This window comes from Osmerus eperlanus, chromosome 20, assembly GCF_963692335.1.
Source record: "Osmerus eperlanus chromosome 20, fOsmEpe2.1, whole genome shotgun sequence".
NCBI classification, from domain to species: Eukaryota; Metazoa; Chordata; class Actinopteri; order Osmeriformes; family Osmeridae; genus Osmerus; species Osmerus eperlanus.
The window spans coordinates 9,744,775-9,770,386 of record NC_085037.1 but is presented as its reverse complement, the minus strand read 5'-3'; the positions used below and the strand labels follow the sequence as shown (position 1 = coordinate 9,770,386).

The 25,612-nt window shown below is 42.0% G+C and overlaps 1 protein-coding gene across 1 annotated transcript; it reads left to right on the top strand.

Annotated features, from left to right (window-relative positions):
* The first annotated feature begins 2,493 nt into the window (after window positions 1-2,493).
* LOC134006796 (brevican core protein-like) lies at window positions 2,494-17,986 on the top strand. Its single transcript, XM_062445836.1, has 14 exons — window positions 2,494-2,694; window positions 7,604-7,683; window positions 7,785-8,156; window positions 8,366-8,540; window positions 10,055-10,182; window positions 10,611-10,904; window positions 11,116-11,934; window positions 12,064-12,954; window positions 14,869-14,976; window positions 15,285-15,443; window positions 15,721-15,803; window positions 16,068-16,212; window positions 16,347-16,529; window positions 16,702-17,986. Exons 1-14 carry the CDS (start codon window positions 2,690-2,692, stop codon window positions 16,818-16,820), a joined length of 3,561 nt encoding a protein of 1,186 aa, XP_062301820.1. The 5' UTR covers window positions 2,494-2,689; the 3' UTR covers window positions 16,821-17,986.
* The last annotated feature ends 7,626 nt before the right edge of the window (window positions 17,987-25,612 follow it).

Below are 25,612 nucleotides of genomic sequence, written 5' to 3'. Positions count from 1 at the left end.
ACTATATATTACTCTCAGTGTCATGAATGGATCAATTTAATATATGTACTCTCCGTGTCAAGTAGTCCAAACACAGCTTAGATTTATTAATCTGGGCAGCACCTGCACAATGATGATTCCTGTGAACATACCGTCTCTGCCAAACATAATCTACTGCATCTCCAGACTTCATCTTCTCCCGCTTGCTCAACAGTTCCTTACCCATTCATTCAATGGTACACATTGTACCCCTTTTTTTCAAGGGGCTTTGTGTGTGCTCTTAGTCATTAACTTGTTCGTTTTCACTGTGTCCTTATATTCAGAGCCTAGCTTGTCAACCCACTTTAAATACCCCATTTTCTCCAAGGCACCCCACCCCAACCCCTCTTTTATTCTGAGGAATACACCACACACACACATACACAGTTTCTTTGCATCAGACTTCACTATAGTGTGCCTGCAGGGTTGGCTCCAAGGAGGGGCATTGACGGCAATACCCCCCTAAATGGAATGCTGCATTGTTTTAGCGATACGTTTCTATAAGAGAGCTATATTCAAAATGCCCCCTTGTGGAAACCAAATCCCCCCCCCCATCTGATACATTCTGTAGCCGAGCCTGTGTGCCTGTCCTGAAACCTTGCTGCTATAAATCTGAGGCCCTGTATCAGACATTAGATGTGGTTTCAGATTTTAAAAAATGGCACACACCAGATACGCACATCTCAAACTGTAACTGTCAGTACAGTACATGTGTGTGACTTCAGATAGCTCGCACATATATGCAAATTAATGTAGAGAATGCCAGAGAAAATGTCAATACTGTAACCTTGATTTGTGTACACTCCAATGTAACTCCTAAACTTCCACTGACATCATATTCACTGGTTTATGTTCCTCCCAGGAGAAGAGGTACTCCCAGATTTCCAGTGGCTGGAGAAACTATAACCACTGTTGGTGACACAAGAGAAATTATGTGTCAGATGTAATATACATGCGTTGTGATCTCATTCTGGTCAAATCCTCTGTTGGTCAATGGAATACCATTGTTGTGAGCGCATAACAAACCAGAGGTTTGGTCTGGGTGGCCGTCTCTTACTGTAAGTGAGATGAACCCTGTTGTTTGCCCTGGCCTGCCATGCTTCCCCAGTGTGCCATGGCTACATGCATCCCCAGGAACTAAACGAAGAGTCAGCTAAAATGTGGTGCTTGTGGGTTTTTTTCATGAAATGAGGAATGAAAGGAGAAATTTGTCAATAGCTGGCTTTCTTTCTCCCAGTTGAGAGGACATTAAGAATAGGAGAGTTAGGTCATAGATAGGTAAAGTGCGTCAGCAGAAGAGATTGCGCACAGTTTTAGGTTTGTGAGGAATCTTTCACTCTTTCACCTCTAGCTTACTCTAACTCTATCTCCTTCTGAACTGTAGACGTCAATCTTTGAGCCTGAAAGGAGATATAGTAACCTTGACAATACGGTTTGTCTGCGGTAATGTTTCCATTGCATGATTAATCAGGAATGATAATACCCAATTAAACCTGTGATTCAGACTAGCTACATTAAAGACCTCTAATGATAACCACCCCCCCATCTAAGCCAGTCATGCAGATGTCTATAGTCTTCAGCTTGGCAGTCTTATGGCACAAAGCCTTATCATGACTTCAAATGTACATTTAAGTACAGTAGCACCTGTAGACATCAATCGGCCTTTCTGCTTTGGAGTTCGCCGCCCAGAGGTGTAGTGTCTCAGTGTTAAATTCCTCCAGTGCCCGTCACCTCAGTACAGTATGCCAACTTGGAAGTGCGATTTACAATGCGCTATTCACTTTTGTGAGCACATGTGCCACCATGGAATTCATCCCTTGGCAGCAATAGCTAAACTTGACTGCTGATAATTGACTCAAATGTTACAATTTATAATTTAATACTAAATCTATAATCTAATATAATATATATATATTATATATAATGTCAGGATGTGTAGTCTGAATACACCCTTCAAGTAGTTTTGTGTGCTTATACCTGCAGTAATACATGCAAGGATTGGCCCTTTTTTCACAATGTCAAGCGTTAAGACCAAACTGTATTCAGTAGGCTTCAGGAGGTTTAGGCTAGGCTATTTCTTCTTTCTCAGCCTCATATACTGTGACCTAAAGCTGTCTGCCGACATTCAAATTATCTCTTTGAGGGGCGCGCGTGCCGCAGCGTCAGCAACTTGCCGCACTGATGCAGCATCCCCGCTCAGAAAGTCTCCCCTAGTCTTCTGAAGCCACGTTTCTATTCTCGTTTACCCCCTTTAATGTGTGATATTTTCAATTGAGATGCATTAGTGTTCATGTGCCTTCACCAACAGAGTTATGGCGGGTTGTCGCTGGGACACTAATGTGCACTCGCCACGTAGCATCCCATCCCACTCTCTGACCCTATCCCCTTTGTCAGCCTACTCTCCCCATCCTCTCTGAATTAAAAAGTGGGCTGTTCAAGATTTCATATTTGCCCTCACTTTCTCCAACTCCTTCTTGTCTTCTAGTTCCCCGTTCGGTCGGACGCGCCAATCGCTATACCTGCGCAGAGCACCCGTATTGAACGTCGCAGTGCCCCGCACGCACTGCACCAAGTGAGGGGAAGCCGAAACCTGAAAAACCAAATTTCACTACAAATAGTTTCTCACGTTTACGCAATTGCCTGTTAACATTTTTTTAAGATTTTCGGAAGAATGCGGTAGGTCATCACCTTCTAATTTCATAAACTATAAGTCGACATGGTTGTATACTCGTTTCTGGAGACTTAAAGTTTAGTGCTGAAGATCAGTTCTTGCTTTTTTGTGTAGCTTGTACCTTTAGCCTACCTGACGCACTGTAGCCTATGACATAAAGAGCATGTCTTTTTATATTTCCGGAGACAGAGGATTAGGCTAATTGCAAGCTCGAGTTTCTAGGCGTTCATTAAAGTTCAAATTAGGTCTAGGCAATTTTGTGCTAAATATTCTATATTTGAATAGAAATTATAACCTACCTAAAACAGATATCCCTTCTATGTCTTCAAATTATTGTGCATGAATGTAACTTTTTTTGACTTAAAATATAATGAAGTTTAATTAAGTAGGCTAATATAGATAGGTTGCATTTGAATTTTCCGAAAACTAGGTCTATCTTAACTCCTTATTGTTTTTTTATTTAATTCTACCTAACTGTGTCTTTAAAATCATTACTTTCTCCATCAGACCGAGAGCTGCCCCTCCTCCTTGTCTTTTCTACTGTCATTTTCCAGTAGACAAAAATGACGTACTCATCTCGCTCTCTCTCTTTCTCCCATTCAAACACACACACTCTCTTCTCTCTCTCTCTCTTTCTCTCTCTCAACCTAATGCACATTCACTTGTCATTGGAAAGTGCCTTTGGCATATCATGACTAAAAGGTTATTTCAGATCATGGTTTTTCTGTAAAGAGTTTCCCTACTTATCAGCCAGTTTTTAATCACAAGTTTTGTTTTGGGAAATTTACAAGCATCAATTAAGGGTACCACACTACAAGCACAGACAACCCATGTGATGTGGACCTTTATTTAAAGTTTTTGTTGATATTGTTTGTTTACAACCTCATGACATTGCAAGTTGCACTGATGCTTCACTCTGAAATGCACCAATGTCACAGCTCATGACTCAAGGTCACTAATCATACCAATACTTGACTGTGATTTTATTAATCTTTTACTTTTGCGAGAGACATTTTGTCACATTACTGATGGTGGAGCAGGTGTGTGTCTATGGCTTGGTGGTAATGCTTTGTTGTTTGTTTTGCTGTCAAAAAGATGTTATTAACCACACAACAGATCGAACTGTATGTTTGCAGAACATGTGTTTGCTGAAGTAGTCTGACAAAGAAATAATACTGCCACCATTGGTTGAAAATATAAATGCATGTGTCAATGAAAGAGTCATCAAAGTATCACCAAAGTTCCTACCCAGTTTCCATCTACGTTACAACCTGCTCACATAGTGCATTCCTCTAGCTGTTGGATAATGGCAACCAACTTTTGTAAGTGAGAAATTGTTAGATTTTTAATGCAAAGTGTTAACTTTCTAATCGGCCCTATTAACTTTTTTAGCCAACAGTGGCTGACTTTTAGCTTGACATCGATTTGATCATACTGTTGTGAAACTGAAGGTTATAGTCTGCTAATAATTGCGAAGACTAACGAAGAGAGAGGGAGAACCAAATGCTATACTGACATCAATACTTAATTTAGGTGAAAGTTTGAGTTACCAACAAGATTGTCATGTTACAATCCAGCAGCCCGCATGACCGCAGTCGAAAAATCATGTGGTATCAGGTGAACAGGAAGTAAGTGACTTTTGTCAAGGGGCATCAAATGAGCAAACACAGAATGGCAGTATAGGTAAAGTGGGGTTGTTGTAGTTAAAGTGTGATTTAGTAATACGTGAGATTTGCACTTTCAGCCTAAACGTGTGCTGGGATCACTCGTGTTCTACATGACTTGAAAAGGAGGGAAATGTGTGATTTATTCACAGGTTCTCCTACAGGGTTGGTTCTACGTAGCATGTTTTCCAAGTTTATGTGGGTTTCAGAGACAGCAGCATACCTTGCCCACACCCATGACTGACCATTTTCTATTTATTTGGGTCAGAACCTTTCTTTATAAATCTGGGAGAGGAGGGAAATACTTTTTTTCCATTCTGTGCCGTGCAGAGAATGTTAACAGAGAATGTTCTCCCACTTCCCGTGACTCACTCTTCTTGTCCAGGAAACCGGGACAGCAAGATACCTTCGGCTTTTCTTCCCCCGCTGCAGGAGACTAGAGGAGGCAGTGGGTCTCCCAGAGTGCTTTATGTTTCTCTGGCTCTCATCTGCCTTGGGCCCTGTGGGCTCCTTTTGTAAAAGATACTAGCAGGTTGGGAGGGAGGAAGGGAGGGAGGAAGGAAGAATACTGGACGAAGGATTATTTAAGGAGGGCAGTAAGTGGGGGAAGACAGTCAAAGTGAAAATGGCCGAAAAGAATCTATGGAAGGCTGCAGAGATAATTGAAGAAGACAGGTGTGAAAGCATGGTTTTGTTTAGAAAAGTAAAGAAGAAGAAATGTCTTATGTGAGAGTACAGTATATTAGAAGGTATTATTCTGCTGTAAATCCATGTTTGATGTGCTTAAACACTATCAAATGTCCCTGCCCACTATATTTTATGGTAGAGCACTACCCCCTCCCAGCCTTTCATTATGGAAGCGATCACATAAACTAATATTGCAGGTAATGCTGTAAGTGAGGGGGTGGAGCAGGGTTATATCTACACCCTACATTAAGCACCCACCAACCTTGAAATGGCCTATAAGGAATGTCTAACCACACTGGGTTAAGCAGGTCAGTGGGCAGTGGTTTGTGAAAATTGACAATAAACCGCATCCAGTGTGAATATCAGTCATCATTTGCGATACCTTAGCCACTCATGCTGAATGCCACACAGAGATGTGCACGCCTTTCCCTCTGCCTCCAGAGATTGATGTTTTACAATGTGGCTCTGTAAAAGTGGATTGTAAACTGAAAGTTGTTTGGCACCTAGAACTGCTGGTGTTGGCATCACTATGCTTTGTTCAGCTGTATTCTCTGTTTTCTAATTACAAAATGCTGAAAAGCCAGTGTCATGAAGACTGTCAGGCCAAAAACCATGTACTAGCCATGTCTCTAAAGGGGCACTAAATAACCAACCACCCACCGGTCAGGGGTAGGGTTCCTGCACCATCATGCCACATCTAAGATGCATATACCGTCAGTCTGTGTTAAAGCACACTTCTGTAACAATAACAGTAGAGTTTGTCCTTGGTCGATGTTTTAGGGTTGTAGCTTTGCACCAAGCCTGTTTAATAACATGCTTTTGGTTTGCTTTTCCATAATGAGAAGCAAGAAAAAAAGGATGGAGAGAGAACCTAAAAGTGTGCCAGTGCCTTGTCCTGTAATTTTCCCCTTGAGGACGTTTGTAAGAGAGACGGTGAAAAGTGAAAACACAGAGCGCAGCTGTCCTCTCCTAGCCCAACGCTCCCTTTTGTGAGATGTTCTCCAGTCAGGAATACTAATGGTTGCCTGTCTGTGGAGTCCACCCAGCTGGCATCAAAACAGACAACATTTATTTGACCACTAAACAGGGCTTTTTATACGATACTTTAGGTTTCTGTGTCGGTGCTGTGTTTGCTTGGACTCTCAAGCCTGGATAAAGTGATATTTCATTGAGAATGGCAGTGAGAATATTGTAGCTGAGGGCAGTTTACATTAGCTATGTAGCGCTGATGGTGGTATTATTTTTTGGTCAACTCATCAGTAAGTAAATAGCCTCTGTATTGATTCATACTGTACATATACTACAAACCCCATAAGAGGGTGCAGTTGTGGATTGCAAATAATCGATAATCCTTGTTATGGTTTATTTTAACGTCATCATTATGACTTTATTAGATAGCTTAAAGGTCCCTGAAAAGTGGAGTGTAGTTACATAGATATGTGTGTTTCCCTGTGTTGGAGTCAATGAATGAGGCCCTGTTGGGAGACAGCAGAGTTTGTGGTTGGTGGTTGATTTGTGGCCGGTGCATCTGGTGCCTGTTCATCTTTATTTCACTTACATTCACATGGTGAAAAGTCTAACAGGCTGAATATGAGTGTGACTCCATGCACACTCCCTACACACACAGACACACACACATGCATGCATAGACACACACAAACACATGCAAATACACACAAACACACACACACATACAGCATGTTTCACAATTGATTTATTGATTTAACAGAGCTTCTTCATGGCATGTCTATGAAGAGCATTGTGTGTTAAACCAGCTGAGAGACTGGACTTTCCTTTGACCCAGCAGTTCATATCAAAAGGACCAGGCACCTTTATTGTGTCCATTCAGTAAAATAAAATAATCTGAAGATGTCCGGCAATGACTGACAGAATGTTTAGCTTTCAGCTTTATGTTGTCAAAAAACCTTTGAGGTTCACTTACTTATATTATATTTTAAGTCATAAAACGCCTCAAAAAGTATTCTGTTTATAACAATACTGCCTTCATTTGTGCACAGTAGAAGCTGAATGTGACTTCCCTGTTTCATCATGCCTGCCTTAGTGGAAGGTTTTGTGAGGTCAGTCAGAGCAGTCTACCATGCCCGCTGCCTTCTAGGCTAATAACAGACCCAGACTGGAGTAGAAGTCCTGGCTGGCAGCCCCGAGGCATGCAGACGTGTCATTTGCTTGCGGAGGTGATGAATTGGCTGCGGTCAGACATGAATGGGTCAGCGGGTTCCTTTTTGGAGAGCAATGAGGCTGCTGTTGTCCATATGTCTGTGTCCTGCAGCAACAGGCTTTCTTCATATTAGTTGACTGTAACACGTTTTGAAGGTTTACACTGATACAAAACCTCCATTTATTTCCTGTTCATCTCCTCTCTAGTTGTATCGTTCTTGTCCTCTCACTCTCACCAAGTTGTTTGCCATCTTCAACAGTTGTCTTACTTACTCCGGTTGTGCCTTGTTCCACTTTGGAAAAGTATGGATAAGAGTGGACCATTTTTCAAGTGTGATCGGATATTCTTATCATATTCCATGATTTCCTTGTTCTTGTCTCTCAGACCAGAAACACTCATTCCCCTTCTGTGTGCAATGTGCCACATCTCTCTGGCCTTCCCTGCACTGACTGGACACTCAGAAGGTACAAATCATTAATTTGATCATACTTGGCATTTGTTTCGATACATGGAAATTCTATACAATCTCTAACCTGCTATGAATTCTATCCTCGTATTACCATAGATGATCTAAGACACCTCCAGGTCTCCATCCTCTCTCCGTCTCCCATCTCTGCCCCACTGGGAGACTCTGTCATCATCCCCTGCCTGGTGTCCCTCTCCATCCCCTCCTCCACCTCAACTCCAATTATTCCTCGGGTCAAGTGGAGCGTGGTGTCCAGCGGGCAGGAGACAGAGATCCTGGTGGCCAGGGGTCATAGGGTGAAGGTCAACGAGGCTTACCGGGAGAGAGCCTCCTTGGTTAATTACGCCGCATCCCCTGAGGATCTCAGCCTATGGCTGGGGGAGCTGCGGTCAGGTGACTCGGGCTACTACCGCTGTGAGGTGCAGCAGGGTCTGGAGGATGCCAACGACCTTGTGCAGCTGACCGTCAAAGGTAACAAAGACAACTTTTCTTTGCCAGTGATATTTAAATTATATTTCTTCCTTGCATTCATATTTGTTTGTTTTTTGCTGTCATAAATGTAACTGCACTGTATACATAGTGCTGATAATTCTTTGTGTGTGTTTACAATATGTGTGTGTGGGGTTGTCTGCTTTTCTGCCTGTCTGTCTACCTACTTATGTTTCTGTTTGTTTGTGTAGGTGTGGTGTTCCACTACCGACACGCCTCTGGTCGCTATGCCTTCTTATTTCCCGAGGCTCAGAAGGCCTGCGACAGCATCGGTGCCCAAATCGCCACGCCCGACCAGCTCCTGGCAGCCTATCATGATGGCTATGAGCAGTGTGATGCTGGCTGGCTTGCAGACCAATCTGTAAGGTATGTCTTAAGCTTCCCTAAACGTTTTTTTGTTGTTTATTCTGCCAGACCACATTTATCTTAAGGCAAGGTAGGTAAGTTTTGCGAACCTACCAATTTTGGCTAAAGTTCGAAAGGATTCAAACCAAAATATCCCACCCCTCCCTTCAAAGCCACTCCTCCAAAACACATGAACGCACTGCACTGCCTGACTACTGCCGGGAGGTAGGTAGGTAGACAGACAAGTAACCTATCCAATCATTGCACACTTTCAGGATGTGACGTTTATTTCCGCAAATATGACTAAACAGTTCGCTGTTCTGGTTTTAGATAGTTTTGAAGAAGTTTCAGCCCTATTAATTAAATCTGGTAGAGTCTGAGAACCTGATCTATTTTGATACATAATCATGTTTTGGAGAGGACTGACACAGGTCAGAGAGATAAAGAGCAGAACATGACAACTGGGTGAAAAATGCAAGGGCTCTCTCCAATGAGTTCAGGTCAATGGGTTCCAAATTAGGCCCTAACTGTGAGGACCACCGTTCTATTTCATGCACCAGCACTTGTCCCCTGTGCTTGATTGTGTAATGACCTTAAAGGTTGGGTGATCCCAGTGTTCTTGTTTACTGAAGTGCTGACACAAAAGCTGCAATGTCATTGTCGTTATCTTCCTGTTTTTGGAAAGCTAATTTCTTCTTCTAGCTCTTTGTTCTGACACTATGATGGGAGGAATACAGGGTAGAGGTGACACAGGTTGTTCAAATAAGAGGTTGTCATCCAGGACTTCAAAGGAAGTGCAGTATTTTACAGCTTTGGCAGTTTGACGGTTGCATCCCAATGTGGTACAATATGGTAGCTACCTTTCTTAACTAGAAACTTAGATAGTGTCTTTAATAATAATAATACATTTTATTTAAAGGCGCCTTTCTCGACACCCTACAGGGTACAAAATACATTTAAAAACAGAAAAATAAAAAATACAACAACATTAAAAACAACAGAAGAAGGCAGAGTAATTGACATTAAATGGAATATGCATTTTCAAACAGATGGGTTTTGAGTTCCAATTTGAAAAGAGGAAATGAAACAATATTTCTGAGTTGGGGTGGTAGTGAATTCCAGAGACGGGGAGCAGAGCGGCTGAATGCTCTACTCCACATGGTAGTGAGGCGGGCAGAGGGGACAGACAGGTGTATGAGGGAGCGGTGTGTGAGGGAGCGGGAGGTAGTGGGACCCTGGAGGAGATCAGACAAATACGGGTGGCGAGGTTGTGGATGGCCTTGAATGTAAACAGGAGGATTTTTAATTGGATACGGAACTGAACCAGGAGCCAGTGGAGCTGTTGCAAAACAGGAGTGATGTGGTGGATAGAGGGGGTGCGAGTTATAATGCGGGCAGCTGAATTCTGGACCATTTGAAGTTTATGGAGATACCAAACAGTCCCTACAGTGTTACATACTAGACCTTAGTATCACAATGACTAGTCTAATGTGCTGAACGTGGAAATAATTCAACTATTTGTACTTATTCTGCAGGTACCCGATCCAGGTCCCTCGTGAGGGTTGCTATGGGGACATGAACGGGCAGCCTGGAGTGAGAAATTATGGGACACTGGAACCAACGGAGCTGTTTGATGTCTACTGTTATGTTGAGCAAACAAATGGTAAATTAGAAACCTTGAATACAGTTTGTTACATAACATCCTCATATCAGTGAATTGAATTACATTATTTGCGTCGGTCTGCCAAGTACACATGCTGTGTCATCAAGACTTGTCATGTTTTGAAGGAACATTTTTTAAATATGTAAGTCACGCAGACATAGGGAGATTTTAACAAAATATATACAGTGGGGCACTAATCAGATTAGCTACGATAATCAGTACACGTATTGCGTGTGGGTAACATTGAGTGTGGCTGATTCACAAGGACAAAATGCAAATGGCACATCTTGACCTGTTAAAATGGACACATGTCCTAGAGAATCTCATGTTTAAACCAGCCCAAGGACTCTCCCCTCTCACAAATCAATGTCAATGTGGATCTTTGCCCATCTTCACATATTCAACATGCGGACATGTTGTGTCCACAGGAGAGGTTTTCCATGATCCTATCCCTCAGCTGCTGTCATTGGATGAGGCGCAGACGTACTGCAAGAGAGCTGGGGCAGAGCTGGCCACCACTGGGCAGCTGTACATGGCATGGAGTGAGGGTCTGGACTGGTGCAGCCCTGGATGGTTGGCTGATGGCAGCGTACGCTACCCTATTGTGACCCCTAGAGAGCGCTGTGGCGGGCCTCTGGCGGAAGTCAAAACTCTGTACCTCTTCAGCAATCAGACGGGCTTCCTTGAACCTTCTAGTCGCCATGACGTCTACTGTTTCAAAGGTCTGCTACAGCACCATCTCAATTGAGGTCTTTGGGATACCGGTATTTATGTTTTCACATGAAACACATCTGAAACTGCATACAAACAGAAGCTGAATATGATAAGAATATTATTGACTGGACAAAGTCAATTATATTCTTATCATATTCAGCTTATTCAGTCAATTATATTCTTATCATATTCAGTTTTCTATCCACTTTCTTTTCTCAGGCCACGGGAATCCTCACACCGATGCGCCGATGGACTACATGGCCACAGAATCTGAAGACATGGGACAGGATGTAATCCTCCTCATGCAGACAGCCGAGGAGCTGCAGCTCAACCAGGATCCAGATCAGGTGGAGCGAGAGGCCCAGAGTGCCTTAGACTCCCTTCCTGCATTCCAAAACACTCCCATTGGGGAAGACCTGCAAGACACGCCCCCTACACCCATCTCAGATATGGACTCCCTTTTCAGCCCTACCACATCTTCACCGAACCTCCTTCAGCCCTTTGATGAGACTCTACTTCCTGTAGAGGTTGACCATGACTCTCAGCAACCCACATTGTCTCTCCCGATCCATAACTCCAGTACACCAGACCAGCCTGAGCCAGAAACCACACCAGAGTTTCCAGAGCCTTCTTTCGAGCCTCACAGGCATTACCAGCCGATGCCAGAAACAAACCTGGATGAAATGGAGTACCCTCAAGCCAGTGGTTCCAAGCACTTCCAGCCCATGCCTGAGACCAACCTAGATGTTGTAGATTCTAATAAAAGCACAACGATAGGTAACCATAGTTATCAAGTCATGACTACCATGATATCAACGACTTTCAACTCTACCAGAGAAGTTACAGAGCAACATGAGAAACAAGACCCAACAGCAGAGAGCGGGCATGAAGAGGCCATAGTAGGGGAGCATGAGCAGGCATCTACCTCAACTGGGTACCAAGAAAGAATCAGTCACTATCCAGGACAGTCAACCTCCCCTTTCACAGAGGTCACATCCGTATGGTCTCCTCTGGATGGCTCTGGAGACATTTCCCAAGGTACTGCTTGTGTCACACCTAACACTCACTGTGTTAATGAATTCAGATCCTCAAAATATTTATTGCTCTAAGTGTTGTCATTTTTAAAAATGGGTCCCTTCAAATTGACATTTTGTTTCTTCCTTACAGAGACTGATCCAATCATCCACCAAGAAATCCAAATGATCAGTGTCCATACCACCTCAGTTTCCCCCACTTCTGACCTCAACACTCAGAAGTCCACCTCTCCAGGAACCACTGACATTTCTAGACATTTGTTTTTGGATCATTCTGAAGAGTCGGGGCAAGATGTCTATTCCACAGTCGTTGCACATCCTTCTGGAACTTCAACAACAAATGTGGAAAGAACAGGCTTTCCTGAAAGATTGGACTCCTCGGGAGAATTAGAACTGCGACCACTGGAACAAGATGATGATCATGTTGGATCTGGTGACGAAATGGCCACCACTGAGTCTCCAGATTGGGCTGTCACCAACAAGAGGCCTGTTCAGCTCACTACTCTTGGGTATCAGACGATGTCAGCTTCCAAAATGGCCGACCCCACAGCAGAAGATGAGGGAAGTGGGTATGAAACAGGCACAAATGCATCACACCTGGAGCAAGAGGTCTTCTCTGTTGAGCCCCTGACATCCAGTTGGGATCTGCACCACACCACCTCTGCACCCCAGGAATCCAGGGACGACCGGGCGTACAGCAGCAGCGGACCCATGTTCATCTCACCAACAGAGCATTCAGCTTCCTCAACCGAGACGGATGAGTTTGGATCTGACTCCTCTTCCACTACCGAACCCACTGCTGCCACCGTGTCTGCCTCGACACAAGTTTTCATGCAAACCTGGAGCCCGTCCACAACCACCCCACAAAATGTTCCTGAACCAACAGACCCAAAAATGGTGACGGCTCTCATCCCACCCGTGGATCAAAATCAGGTGGAGCTTGAATACGGTCTTACCAAACCACCCACCTTGCGTATGTTGCCCAATGGGAGGGCTGCCGTGGGCAGAGCCGGAAAACTTTCAGGTAACGCTCCAGCCACCCTAACCAGCCTAACCACCCTTCTCTTCTTGCTCGAAGCAACGATGCTCTAAACTCCTGGCACCCCTCCTCCTTCCCCCCTTACTACTCAACCTGTCTTGCTCCATCTTTCTGCAAACCACCACCTACCCAACAACTCCCCCCTTCTGCGTCTGTCTTACTTCAGCAGCCGACTCACCCCTCCCACCTCCCTAATCCCAGACCCTGTAAAGACCCCTCAGCCTTCCTGTGACCCCAAGAATCCAGCGCTGATCTGTGGGAACCCCTGTCTGACATTTGTCAAGACGATCTTGTTGTGCATGATTTTTTTGATTTTCAAAGATTGACTTCTGTGAAGTATTGCTCGGACGTCCAATTTCTGTGAAAGAGATGTATCCAATGCTTGTTGATCTTCCTTCCTCTTTAGCTTTAGGACTATAAAAAAAATACCAGTTGCAGATATAATGTCACTGGACTTGGATAGAAAGTCACTTCACTTGAATGTAACACCTCCAATGTTTAATGTAACAACACCGACTAATGTAAATCCCTACAAAGCATTTTTAGAGCAATTGATTGGTTGAGCAGAGGGTACATGTATCACTCTATTTTGTTGTTTTGTTTGTTATCAATACATTTTTGTGCTATACTGAACTAGATATCTTGATGGGCATCACTAGATTCAATATATTTTATAGCACACAATATTGTGAAGCACAGTAATTGTAAGCACAATAATGAAGAGTCCATTGGTTTTGATAGATTATAGCGCAGAATAATATTTTCTAAAATGATTTCCAGCAATACCATCATTGTGTGTAAATAACATTTTAGATAAAAGCCCAAGTTATTGCTTAAGATTGATCAGTATCTGTAATGTGTAAAATCAGCTAAATGATAAATGGCAACAATTAAGGCTGGTTCACTGCCTTATGATCATGGATGTTGACAGCACATGTATAGCCTCTCTTTTGTCTGTCAGTTTGTTGAGTATATACTTATTTACATACCAATGTTCCTACAAATGTACATGAATTTCACACTGACTTAAAAAAAACTAAAATCTCTCCTATATAAAAACAGTTGAAATGTCACACTTTAAGAAATCATCAAAGACAGTAATTAACATTTATTTCTGGTCTTAAATCACCTGCAATATCTGGCCAACACACGTTAAATCCTAAATCTTGTAGTAGTAAAATTGCATTTTCATATATGTTTTTTTCACAAGGATAAACCAATTAAAGGTTGCCTAAAATGTTGAGGCCTGGCTTTTGAATGTTTAGCTCTCAATTTTTTTTTTATAATAATTGCTGCCTGTCTGGGTACTGAGTTTCACATTCAATGCGAACTTAATTCCAGACTCCAGTTAGCTTTAGTCTGGACATTATCTCAGCACAATAGTTGTACTCTAGGGCCACCTAGTGGTGTCTCACAAGACAACACTAAGTGAAACGGGCTATGACAGAGGGTTCTGCTTTTTGTAAGTAAATCCATTATTTTGAAGCCTTTGAAACGGTAAACGAATCTATCACAATCAGTTATGTATCAAATGAATATTATTAGCAACTTTATGCGTCTGTAGATGTTAATTCATACACTGTTTCCTTTCCTTTTCCCATTATCTACTCAAACTTATTGTGATGTTGTGAAACCACGATACACATTTCAGCACATCCACCAAACCACTTTAACTCTTCATTATCCTTTACTTACCACTCAAAATTGCCATATGGATTACCATATCTATCATTTTCGACTTATTTCTATTTTGCCACAACCTTTTCTCCAGTCGCTTTTAATGCTTCAGTTATTGTACAATATAATACATAAAGGCTGTTATATTGCATCCAGTTGTCATTGTAATAGTGAGGCTCGTATTTTGGGCGTTATCATGGCTGGACTTCTTTTATGTTACAGAAGCTTGTTTGGAGGACCCTTGTGTCAATGGAGGCACCTGCGTTGAGGAGGACGGACACACCAAGTGTCTTTGTTTGCCCAGTTACGGAGGAGACTTCTGTCAGACAGGTTGCTCCCTCAGTCTAACTAATATTTTAAGTTTAGACTCAGTCTCTCTCCCTCGCACCCTCTCTCGCTGTCTCTCTGTCTCTCTCTCTCTCTCTCTCTCTCTCTCTCTCTCTCTATATATATATATATATATATATATATATATATATATATATATATATATATATATATATATATATATATATATATCTGTCTTTCTATGTCCCTCTGTTTCTCTCTTTCACACAGTTTTTTTCTCTCTGTATTTCTCCCTCTCTTTCACACTCTTTCCCTCTCTTTCTCTGTCTCTCTCTCTTCATCTCCTTCAGATGTGGAGCAATGTGATGCTGGCTGGGAGAAGTTCCAGGGCTTCTGCTACAAACACTTCAATCAGCGACTGAGCTGGGAAGTGGCTGAGCAGCACTGTCGCATGACCGGTGGCCATCTTGTCTCAATCATGAGCCCTGAGGAACAGGACTTCATCAACAGTAGGTTAAGAGGGAGACACAACAAACCCCGTACTGCATGGGCAGCCCAGAACAGAACACTTGGTCAACACCACGTCAATATTCGATTGACCTTTGACCTGTAAATGCCTCATCTGCACCCCCTTACCCATTGTAACTCTGCTGCATCATCAACAGTATTACAGTAACACTATTTAGAATACTTCATTGCCAAGTTTGACATGGCCTCAATAAAGAGAAAAATGTATGACCTGCTGAGGCTAGGTAACATGTAATATTGTGTCATCTATCTCCTCAGCCAATTATAAAGAGTACCAGTGGACTGGATTGAATGACAAAACCATCGAGGGAGATTTCCACTGGTCCAACGGAAACCCATTAGTGAGTTGAATTTTCAACATGGTGAAATTTCACATTTGGCCACTAGGTGTCATACTGTGCTTAGACATATCTAAAACCATTAACACTGAAGAAGTTAACTTTCAAATATTAAAATGTAGTCATGCATGCACAGCAATATAATAGCAAGAAAAATATTATACACTTATACTGTTTGGATAGTTTCAGATTGCTTTACATCCTTACCTGATACACAAGACCTAAACATAGAACCTAATGTATTTGCATCTTGGCATCTTTGTTTAGCTCTATGAGAATTGGTACAGAGGTCAGCCTGACAGCTACTTCCTGTCCGGAGAGGACTGTGTGGTGATGGTGTGGCACGACTCTGGACGCTGGAGCGACGTGCCCTGTAACTACCACCTGGCTTATACCTGCAAGAAAGGCACATGTGGGTCATGAATTAGTTCATCTATCTTCAATGCACACCTTTATACATTTTTCAACTATCTATTTATTCATTTTATATGTAAAGTGGATAAGACACTATTCATATAAGAAAATGTTTCTCAACTCTTTCCACAGCCTTGTGCGGGCCACCTCCCAAGGTCCCCAATGCGTCAATGTTTGGCAAAGCTCGCCAGCGCTACGAGACTGATGCCATTGTGCGCTACTACTGTGCCCAGGGCTTCCAACAGAGACACAACCCTCTGGTCAAATGCCTGGCAGGTGGCAAATGGGAGGAGCCTCAGATCCGCTGCATCCCAGGTAAGCTCACCTGAAGTTCACAGCTCATTTGAATCAAATCATTAAAATGGAGACAGACCTGTTTAATGATATGAGAGTACTGGAGGAGACTTTGAATGTTAATCATTCGGCCCACTGAGGAATGATGGGCATGATAGAACAATATCAATATTTTGGTATCTACTTTTTTTAGGGGCACGTAGCACTACACAGATAGGAGGAGTCCCATCGCCTACCTCAAAAAATCTGGGTCTTGGTGAAGAAGAATCTCAAACAAAGGAATCACCACAATACTGGGACATCAAGTTTTAAATCCCAGGCAATTTCTCAATAATATGCAATATTATGTATCCTCAATACATTTTTTTCTTATCTTTTTGTCTTTTGATGTTGAGAAAGTGATATGACAGAAACATATCAAGTTATTTTATTCAACTCTTCTTATTTTACCTTTTTGGTGACAAAAGGAAGGGGAACTTTCTATAGGTTGTCCACTTTAAAGGATATCAAGGTCCTATTTATTAACCCCTTTACCCTCTTTGTGCATTTGCATCCAAAAAACATCCATCTGAACCCTTTGTTCTGAAAAGTCTGTTCTGGTTTAACAACTGCATAACACAAATATCTACATTTTATTTGAATCTTATCATAGAATTGACTTTTGAAACTCATTATTCAAATTGTTAGCAACAGCTGGTCTGTTTTCAAAGGGAGGTATGATCATGTTTGCATCCTGGGAACCTGTTCAGGTTTAGGTATAATAGGTTTACAAGTTGAGGAATAAAGAAGATTCTGTCTTCCAACTGTAAATTGCATAGTTCACTTCATGTTATGCTTTAATTCTCTATAAGAGATTAGTTATCTTGACTCAATTACAGTATTGGGGAAATCAACAAGTATGTTTTCCCAAATCAGTTCTGGTCAGTTTTGTTGTATTCATGACAAGAGTCAATCAGATGCACAAGACAGAGGACACATATGTTTATAATCAGGACTATTCATCTTTTCATTTGTTGCAGCCCACCCAATCACACTCTCATTTCCACTTTGTCCAATCCCATTTTTATAAATTCTGGTGCTGAAATTCAATTCAACATTTTGGTAAGCACAGGTAGCGTAAACATTTTACACATAAATCAATAAAACACAGTTTAGTGATTCACTGATGATGTAAGCAATTTGAGTGAAAGGGTTGTCAAGCAGTAGCATACAATATGGTGCCAGATCAACAAATCCAACCTAATAAATCTGTCTTTATTTTTTAAGGTTGGGAGCATAGACTGTTCACTGATTGTTCACTGCATCCTTGATTTTTATGACACAGTTCTATTCAAAAGCTTTATGTTGTAATAAAGTTTTATAGAATCAAGAAATAATCTACAACATATAGCACAGCATCAATCTGAATTTGTATGTCCTTAATTTCAAAAATGTTTTGTTTTTTTACAGTAATACATTCTTTCATAAACAGACTAATACCCAACTCAAGAAATGTCTCTGAGTGTGTTTCTGTGTACTATTCGAGCAGCTATATCAGTTATCAATATCAGTCATGTCAAAAAACAGCATGGATGAAAATGTAGTGCACATTTAGTTATTATAAATCTATAATCCAAATTGTTAATATATTTTTGCGGCCTTCTCAATGAGACCAGCATATGAAGAATTATATTCTCATAGTTTGTCACTAGATGGCATTATTGAACGAAAGATATAGCGCATGTTATTCATGTGTGAGGCCTGTATAAAAAGGCAAACAAAGACAGAGAACATGTTGAACAACCTTTTCTCGCTTTTCTGGTGTACTTACTTTAGATTGTCACTTTCTATACTTGCTGTAGCCAATGCCTGAGCTTCAGCCACTCACTGATGACAATTACAAAGGGTTCATTATGGGGACCGTTCCCAAGGACTGGCTTCCTCTAACAAATGTGGAGTAATAATCAATCTTAATTACGCATGCGAGCATACTCCTCAAATTCTTGAACACATTTACAGATTTGAGAGTGAAAGAAGATGAGTTTGGGGGGTTATTTATGTCAGGCAGTGTGGGTGGGTGGATGGAGGGGAGGGCAAGTAGCTAATCCTCATGAATTCTGTATGCAAGCCTCCATATCAGTGCAGAAGGGAGATACTGTTGGCATCCAGATGGCATTTCTCTTTGGCTTAATTAATACAGTTTCAGTTATGAAAGGATCAAATGACTGAAGTCAAGGCTAGGCAGCCATGCTTGTTGTTTGATGCGGCATGTTAAGCCAGGCCTCGGGGATGATGCGTGTGTGTGGTGATGAAGCAGAGTGGGCATCAGCAGCCTACCGCTCACAGCACTGTTACCACGTGAACCAGCGCGTCCAGGCTTTCCCATGAGCAAAGCCAGGTGCTCTTTTGCATTAATGAACGGACAGTAATTAAGAAATGTTTAATTACATTGTAAATCTCTCATTATAAATGCAAGAAAGTGCCACTAATCGTGATTATGATAATAATGCTGCTCCAGAGCAGGATCAGAGCAAATACTTATGTAAATTGCAGAAATCTTTACTAAGGTAATCTTTTCACTGTCAGCAACTTAGAATATAGTGTTATCAGTATTTGAGCAGTGTGTGTGTGTGTGTGTGTGTGTGTGTGTGTGTGTGTGTTAGAGAGAAATATATATGTTGAACAAGAATACATAATTATCACTCTCCATGAGAATGTAAGGCTTTGACCACAGCTATGATTCATGCAATTTATTTAAAATGCATTCATCAATTCACGTTAATTCAGCAAATCTGACCAAAAAGAAAATCGGAAATGAATGTTAGATCAAACAATGAGCATGGTTCTCAGGCGTTTAATAGGGTGACACGGCTGGACATGAATGGAGTGGGCTGGTGCCCGTCCCTACACCATAGGACCAATACATGGCTCCAGATGGGGCTGCATTGTGGGCCATGGCCACAGGATCAAAGGTCAGGTCGGGGTGAACAGAGCCCAGTGCTTATGAAGTCTTTATGGAGTTCCTCTTTTTTTTCAAAGACGCGTGGCTAAAGAAGGATGGCCAGTGCTAATTGAGACCTGATCCAAAAATGTGCCCTCAGTCTCCAATACCCTTCCCCCAAGAGTGAAGCTGTTGACAGCCGATAATAACCGGCTACCCCACCCTTATTTAGAGGTGGGGGGGGGAGAAAGTGTGAGGATTGGAAGATGCCTTCTTTATATTTGTGTGTCAAGTCAGGTTGCTATATACGTACATATGAATTTCCTTTTCTTTCATTGCCATTGATAATGTGCTATTCTAAGTACATAAGGATTCACAGCATTTCATTACATAGAAGTAGACATTAACATGATATTTCTTGCTAACATGACCAACAATGTCTGTTGATAAATGTATGGCAACACCAGACAAACTTAAAATATCAAAAGGGAGGGTGTGGGGGAGTAACCAACAGAGGAAGAGAAAGGGGATTTTTTTTTTGAATGAGCCACTAATGGCGGCAGAATGTGTAACAACAAGTGACGTCATAGGAAGGCATCATCTGCAACATAAAAGGGAAAAAACTGAATAATTGGAGAGACAAAAGGGGAAAAGTGAGAAGAGGCATGCCAAGTTGGCTGGGAATCCTGTCGATGTGCTCTACCCACAGTCCCTCAGCCTAACCCCTGCCACTGCATCCTGGCCAAATTACAAACAACCTTTGTGCACACTCTTCTCCCATGCATTCCAATTAACACACATTAAATAATCAACGGCAATCTTTACAATGAATTGCGCTACGTATACATTTCTGCACGGCCACACGCACACACAATCATATACACACAATGTGATCAGAAGGGAGATGGCTCTCCTTTTTACCGGTGTTTGAATCTGTGAGTGACAGTTTTTAAGCAGCTGTACGTTACATGTCAGAGTGAACAGTTTCAACACACTGTCCTGTACCAAACCCCGCAGTTGGGGGGGTTGCAACATTTCTCTTGATAAATGCAATGAGGTGTAACCCTGAATGAATAACAGTAAAATGGTGAGAGGATAGGCGTATGCGTTATTGACACATAAGTACAGTATTGATTCTAATTTTTCTCTTTCTCTGTTCAGCACAAAAAATCATCATTAGCACAATGAAAATGTAATGTATTATGGACCTTACACTTTTCATTTCTGATAGAGCCCAATTATAAAAAACGAAAGAATGGCCTTATTAGACAAACGCTAATTTTGACGGATTCCTTAGACTATATAGCGCCGTTTACGAGTTTTCATTCAGCATTTCAGATTAAGATATAGATCGAGATGTAGGCTAGGCCTAAATGTAAGACGCATGTCGTGCTAAGATGAGAAGTATTATTACCAAACAATTAACAGCTAAGTAGGAGGCGGATCTCGCAGTTGGAACTCGCTTTGTCAAGGTAGGTGGGGGATGAGATCAACTCCTCCGATCTAATGACGACTTCAGAAACGTCCAAATGAGATATTTTTTCACACTGGGCCAATTACCACCGGTAGCTCTGTATGTGTACAAGGGGGTGGTGGTTGTTGGGGGTGTTGGTTGATGACTGATGACATCTGTCAATAGGCTAATGTCAATTTTGGAACCTCTGGTGTAATTGTTTGCAGGTGTGTTTATGAGATAGCCGTCCCAATTGTTTTTCAAATCGGTACATTTTCACCTAAACGTTTTTTTATTTCACAGATTGTATTAAAAAAAAATCCCGAAATGTTGCCCACAAAGATGTGCATCTCTCTGATTTATAAAAAAGCATACTTACTATGTTGGGGAATTGGTAGATTATTTTTCAGTAATATTTTGAAATATTATTCAAGTGAGCATTAATATACAACACAGTAGCATATTAAAAAAGCAACACGATCATGTCATTTTGGCATAGACCAGTTTCAAACAGAAATAACACTGTTCTCTTCAGAAAAGTGCAACAGGTAAGCTTTCTAGTGGACATCGTAAATCGATACAATTTAGTGGTAAATTAGCCTTGCTTCTTATAATTTCATTGGACATGGTGACAGGAGATTATTTTTGTTTTCATAGCCATTCATCAGGTTAAAGCATTTGAAGAAGTAAACCAATTGAGAAATAGTCTATTTGAATACATACTTCCAGTCCATTCCAACATCTGTGTATGCTGGAGATTTTTGTCCTTCCAATTTTTAACTATTCGATGTTAGTGACATTTTAACACATTATTTGAATGTACAAGACAGTAATCGGCAAAGGACAGACCATGTTCTTTAGCATGCTGATAGGGGCATGCACTTGCAGACTGTGATGAAATGCTTGTGTGCTTGTCTGGCTCTCACAATTCGTGGTCACACAAGACCACTGAGACGTTGAGAAAGTCTGGAACTAATCGACTCTCCCACCACTACCTGCACAATGTTCACCACACATACACACGTACACAGTCACACACACACACACACAGTCACACACACACACACACACACACACACACACACACACACACACACACACACACACACACACTTACAGTTGCAATGTTACACAAAGTCCACACTGAAGTACATACCAGGGCCAAAATCAAACACCAGAAGTGTGTATTATTTACAAAACAGTACAATGACATTTGTTTAGGACAAATGTGCCCAATTGGTTGTCATTGCTGCTATTAGGTGGGGCAATATTTTAGAACATAGACTTGTCCTGGGAACAGGTTCACATTCTTTCATTTCTAATGCAAGAAAAGCTTATATGTCTTGAACTGGTCACCAGTCTTAGGTACACAAACAGACTACACACCTAGGGGTGCCCCTGCCAGCCTCACTGCCATGTTCTTGCCAGCCTCCCCATGCTAATCTGGAGTCCTTCAGCCTCCCTGGCTTCATCCTGGTGGCCGGGGTTTCCCTCAGCTTGTTTGCATATGAAAGCCCTTACTTCTTGTGAACTTATTTGCCCTCTGACCCCTCCCATTTATTCCTCTCAGACAGCAAATATCTGCAGTGGATGATGGAGGGCCCCGCCCATTTAGTTCCCACCCCACCCGGTGGTTTCACTCCTCCCCTCTGCCCAAATGCCAGACAGCCCCCCCCCACCCCGCCCCACCCACCCTGGAGGTAAGACTGGATCATAGTGGGTTTGTTCATACACATCTAATCAAGGAATCTTTCCCTATCTCTCTCTTTCTCTCTCCCAATCTCTCTTTTTTCTCTCTCTCTCTCTCTCTCTCTCTCTCTCTCTCTCTCTCTCTCTCTCTCTCTCTCTCTCTCTCTCTCTCTCTCTCTCTCTCTCTCTCTCTCTCTCTCTCTCTCTCTCTCTCTCTCTCTCTCTCTCTCTCTCTCTCTCTCACTCTCTCTCTCTCTCGCGCTTTCACTCCACACATACACACGGTCTGACACAGACAGTCTGAAGGGCCTCATCTAGCCTGCCTTTCTTTGGCTGTCTGCTCTGTCTGACCCAGCCTTTTCATATGTGTAATTAAGTGCTCAAACCCTCAAAGGTGCCATGACACACTCATGGCTGATTTCTTCCCATGTTTTGTGCATGTGTCTGAGTCTGGATGAAGAGTATTATATTCCAATTTATGTGAAGTTGTTTTCTCACCTACTCAGGCCCCCCTATCATTGTCTAGTCAAGTCAAGAGTTGCTTCACTTAAGCAATTTTAAATAAAGCCCCAGTCCAGACTTACTTTGTGGGAAACATGCTAGTGAATGTGTCTGACTTGAGCAATTTGAAAGACATTTTATTTTCTCAGCCATTTGCGGGTGTATCGATGAATCCTTAAAAAACCTGCATGCATAGTTATTACACTTGACATGTTTATTTTATTTGGGTTATGGTCAACAATGAGTTTGTCATTAATAGCTTGTTAGTAACTATGTTGTCGCACCTGCTTTCATACATATAGTAGCGGTGTGGCATGAATGTGTACTATTTGTGGTCACTTTATGTGTGTGTGTGTGTGTGTGTTTGTATGTGTAGTTATTCGGGCGTAGATACATACATGCATGTGTGTGTATTAATATGCGTGCCAGACATGTACCAGTATGTGTTTCTGCAGAGTGGCTAGCTAGGATGATCCGGACATCAAATTCCTAACTGTCCCTAAGGGACTGACCTTTGACACCGCTCTGTGCGTGTGCTCTGGCACAAGGGCGGTTGTGAGGTTTACCACATCAAACAGCCCTTATGACCCCTTATCCATGAGGTCAAAAACCATTTTGTTTGACCTTGACCCTCCCTGTCACCATTGAATTGATCAGGAGGAGGGTTGGTGCAATCTTTTAGCCCTACTCTATGCGTGTTAAGAGTATTTTAAAGTCTGTACACTTGTTTTGCAAGAATAATCCTATGGAATGCATAACTTTATGTCATAAACTGCTATTTTAATGTATGTATTTTCTGTGCTCTCATATTCAAACGTGCCTTTTTGTATACACCATTGAAATCCCCTAGTATACCCCATGCCTCTGTTTCCCTGTTCGGTTGCCCCAGGACCTTACCTTTTAGACCAGAAGGTTATAACTGCCACCCCATGCTCTCCATAGAGCTCAAGAGGGCACCACAGGTATCCTGTGTGGTAATCCCCAGAAGCCCATAAAAAACCCCACCAGCAATTATAGAGGGACAAAAGTTACACACCTCCTAGATTAAAATGAATGTACCACAGGGAAATGAGGAGCAACTTCTCCTACCTATACACACACACACACACACTGACCTAAACCGTCTGTTGGCTTTTCAGAGGTCAAACTGTGAAGGAAGTGAGCATTGTGTTACTGACCCCTGAGGTCACCCTGTCCTGTTCCTTTGATGTGATAAAGAGCCCGTTAAAGCTTTTGATTGATCTTTTGGGCATGTTGGAGGTCTCTATACAGCAGGAAATGTTGTTGTTGTAACAACAATACACTTAACATAACTAGATCTGTTTGAAAAAAAGGTTTTGAGAAGTTCACTTTAAATCGGAAGCTTTTAATGGTGTGTTTGGGTCAACTTTGTACATGCACCTATATGAGATGATTATCCCAGATTGAACTATATGGAGCTAATGAGACTTTACAATCGAAAAACAACAACGTTGGATTTTGAATTTGACCTTTCAGGGTTTTGGGGGTGAACAACCACAAAATGCAGACAGAGATTTGTTTTTAAACGTGAACCTGGTCACATTTCCCTCGACCACCGGATTTCATGGCTTTGCCCTTACTTTCTCTTAGCCTCTACTCCCTTTGTGGAACTGTCAACTCCAGCTCCCAGCATTCCCTGTCTTGTACCCTCCTTCCTCTTCCATTCAACCCCTTATTTCAGTCCTGGGGGGTTTCTGTAGACAGCCCACAGAGAAATGCTTTTCAGAATGTTAATCAGGCCCGTGGATGGCATTTCCCACGACTTGGCAACCAGACACGTCCTTTTGTTTGTGATTCTCTTAAAAATCTGATGTTATCCCTGACTTTTTGCCATCTTAAATTCAACCTGAACTCTCGAGACTGATTACATTACAACCATTCCGGAGATCCCAAGCTCATGAGCTCAATCTGAAAAGATGACTTGTTCCTATTGCTTGTGTTTTTATGCTCATGGAGGGAATGTCCTTGTGAATTAGGCAGCTTTGACCAGCGTTTGAAGTTCTAGTCACCTGATCAGAACATAATCTGTGAACAGTAAAGAAAAAAAATGTATGCAGTGAAATCGATTTGTACCTTACTGCAACAGCTGTACTGTATGATGCAGTGTTAAAGTAGAATACTGGCCTGCCAGTGCTATGCTAAAGAACAACAACAATGGTAACTCAGAATGAGTATTTATGTTCTGTTCTGAAATGTCAATGAAATGCTTTCCAAACTGAGTCCTTCTCTCCTCTTTCCGTGCTCTCAGGCTGTGCATGAGCTGGAAGGGCCACAGAGTCATTTCAGATACACACACATCACACTTACATACACATATAGCATAAACACACATACACACCTGCATACACACTCACACACACACACACTCTAACAGCTGCTGTAGTGGCCTTTGACCTCCTCACAAATGGAAGTGTCGTTGTGTCCCACATATTACCCAGATGTGCCCCTCCGCTCGTCTGAAATGTACAGTGCTGTGTAAACATTGATCATTTGTGTATTTGCTTCAATCCTAAGAATAAC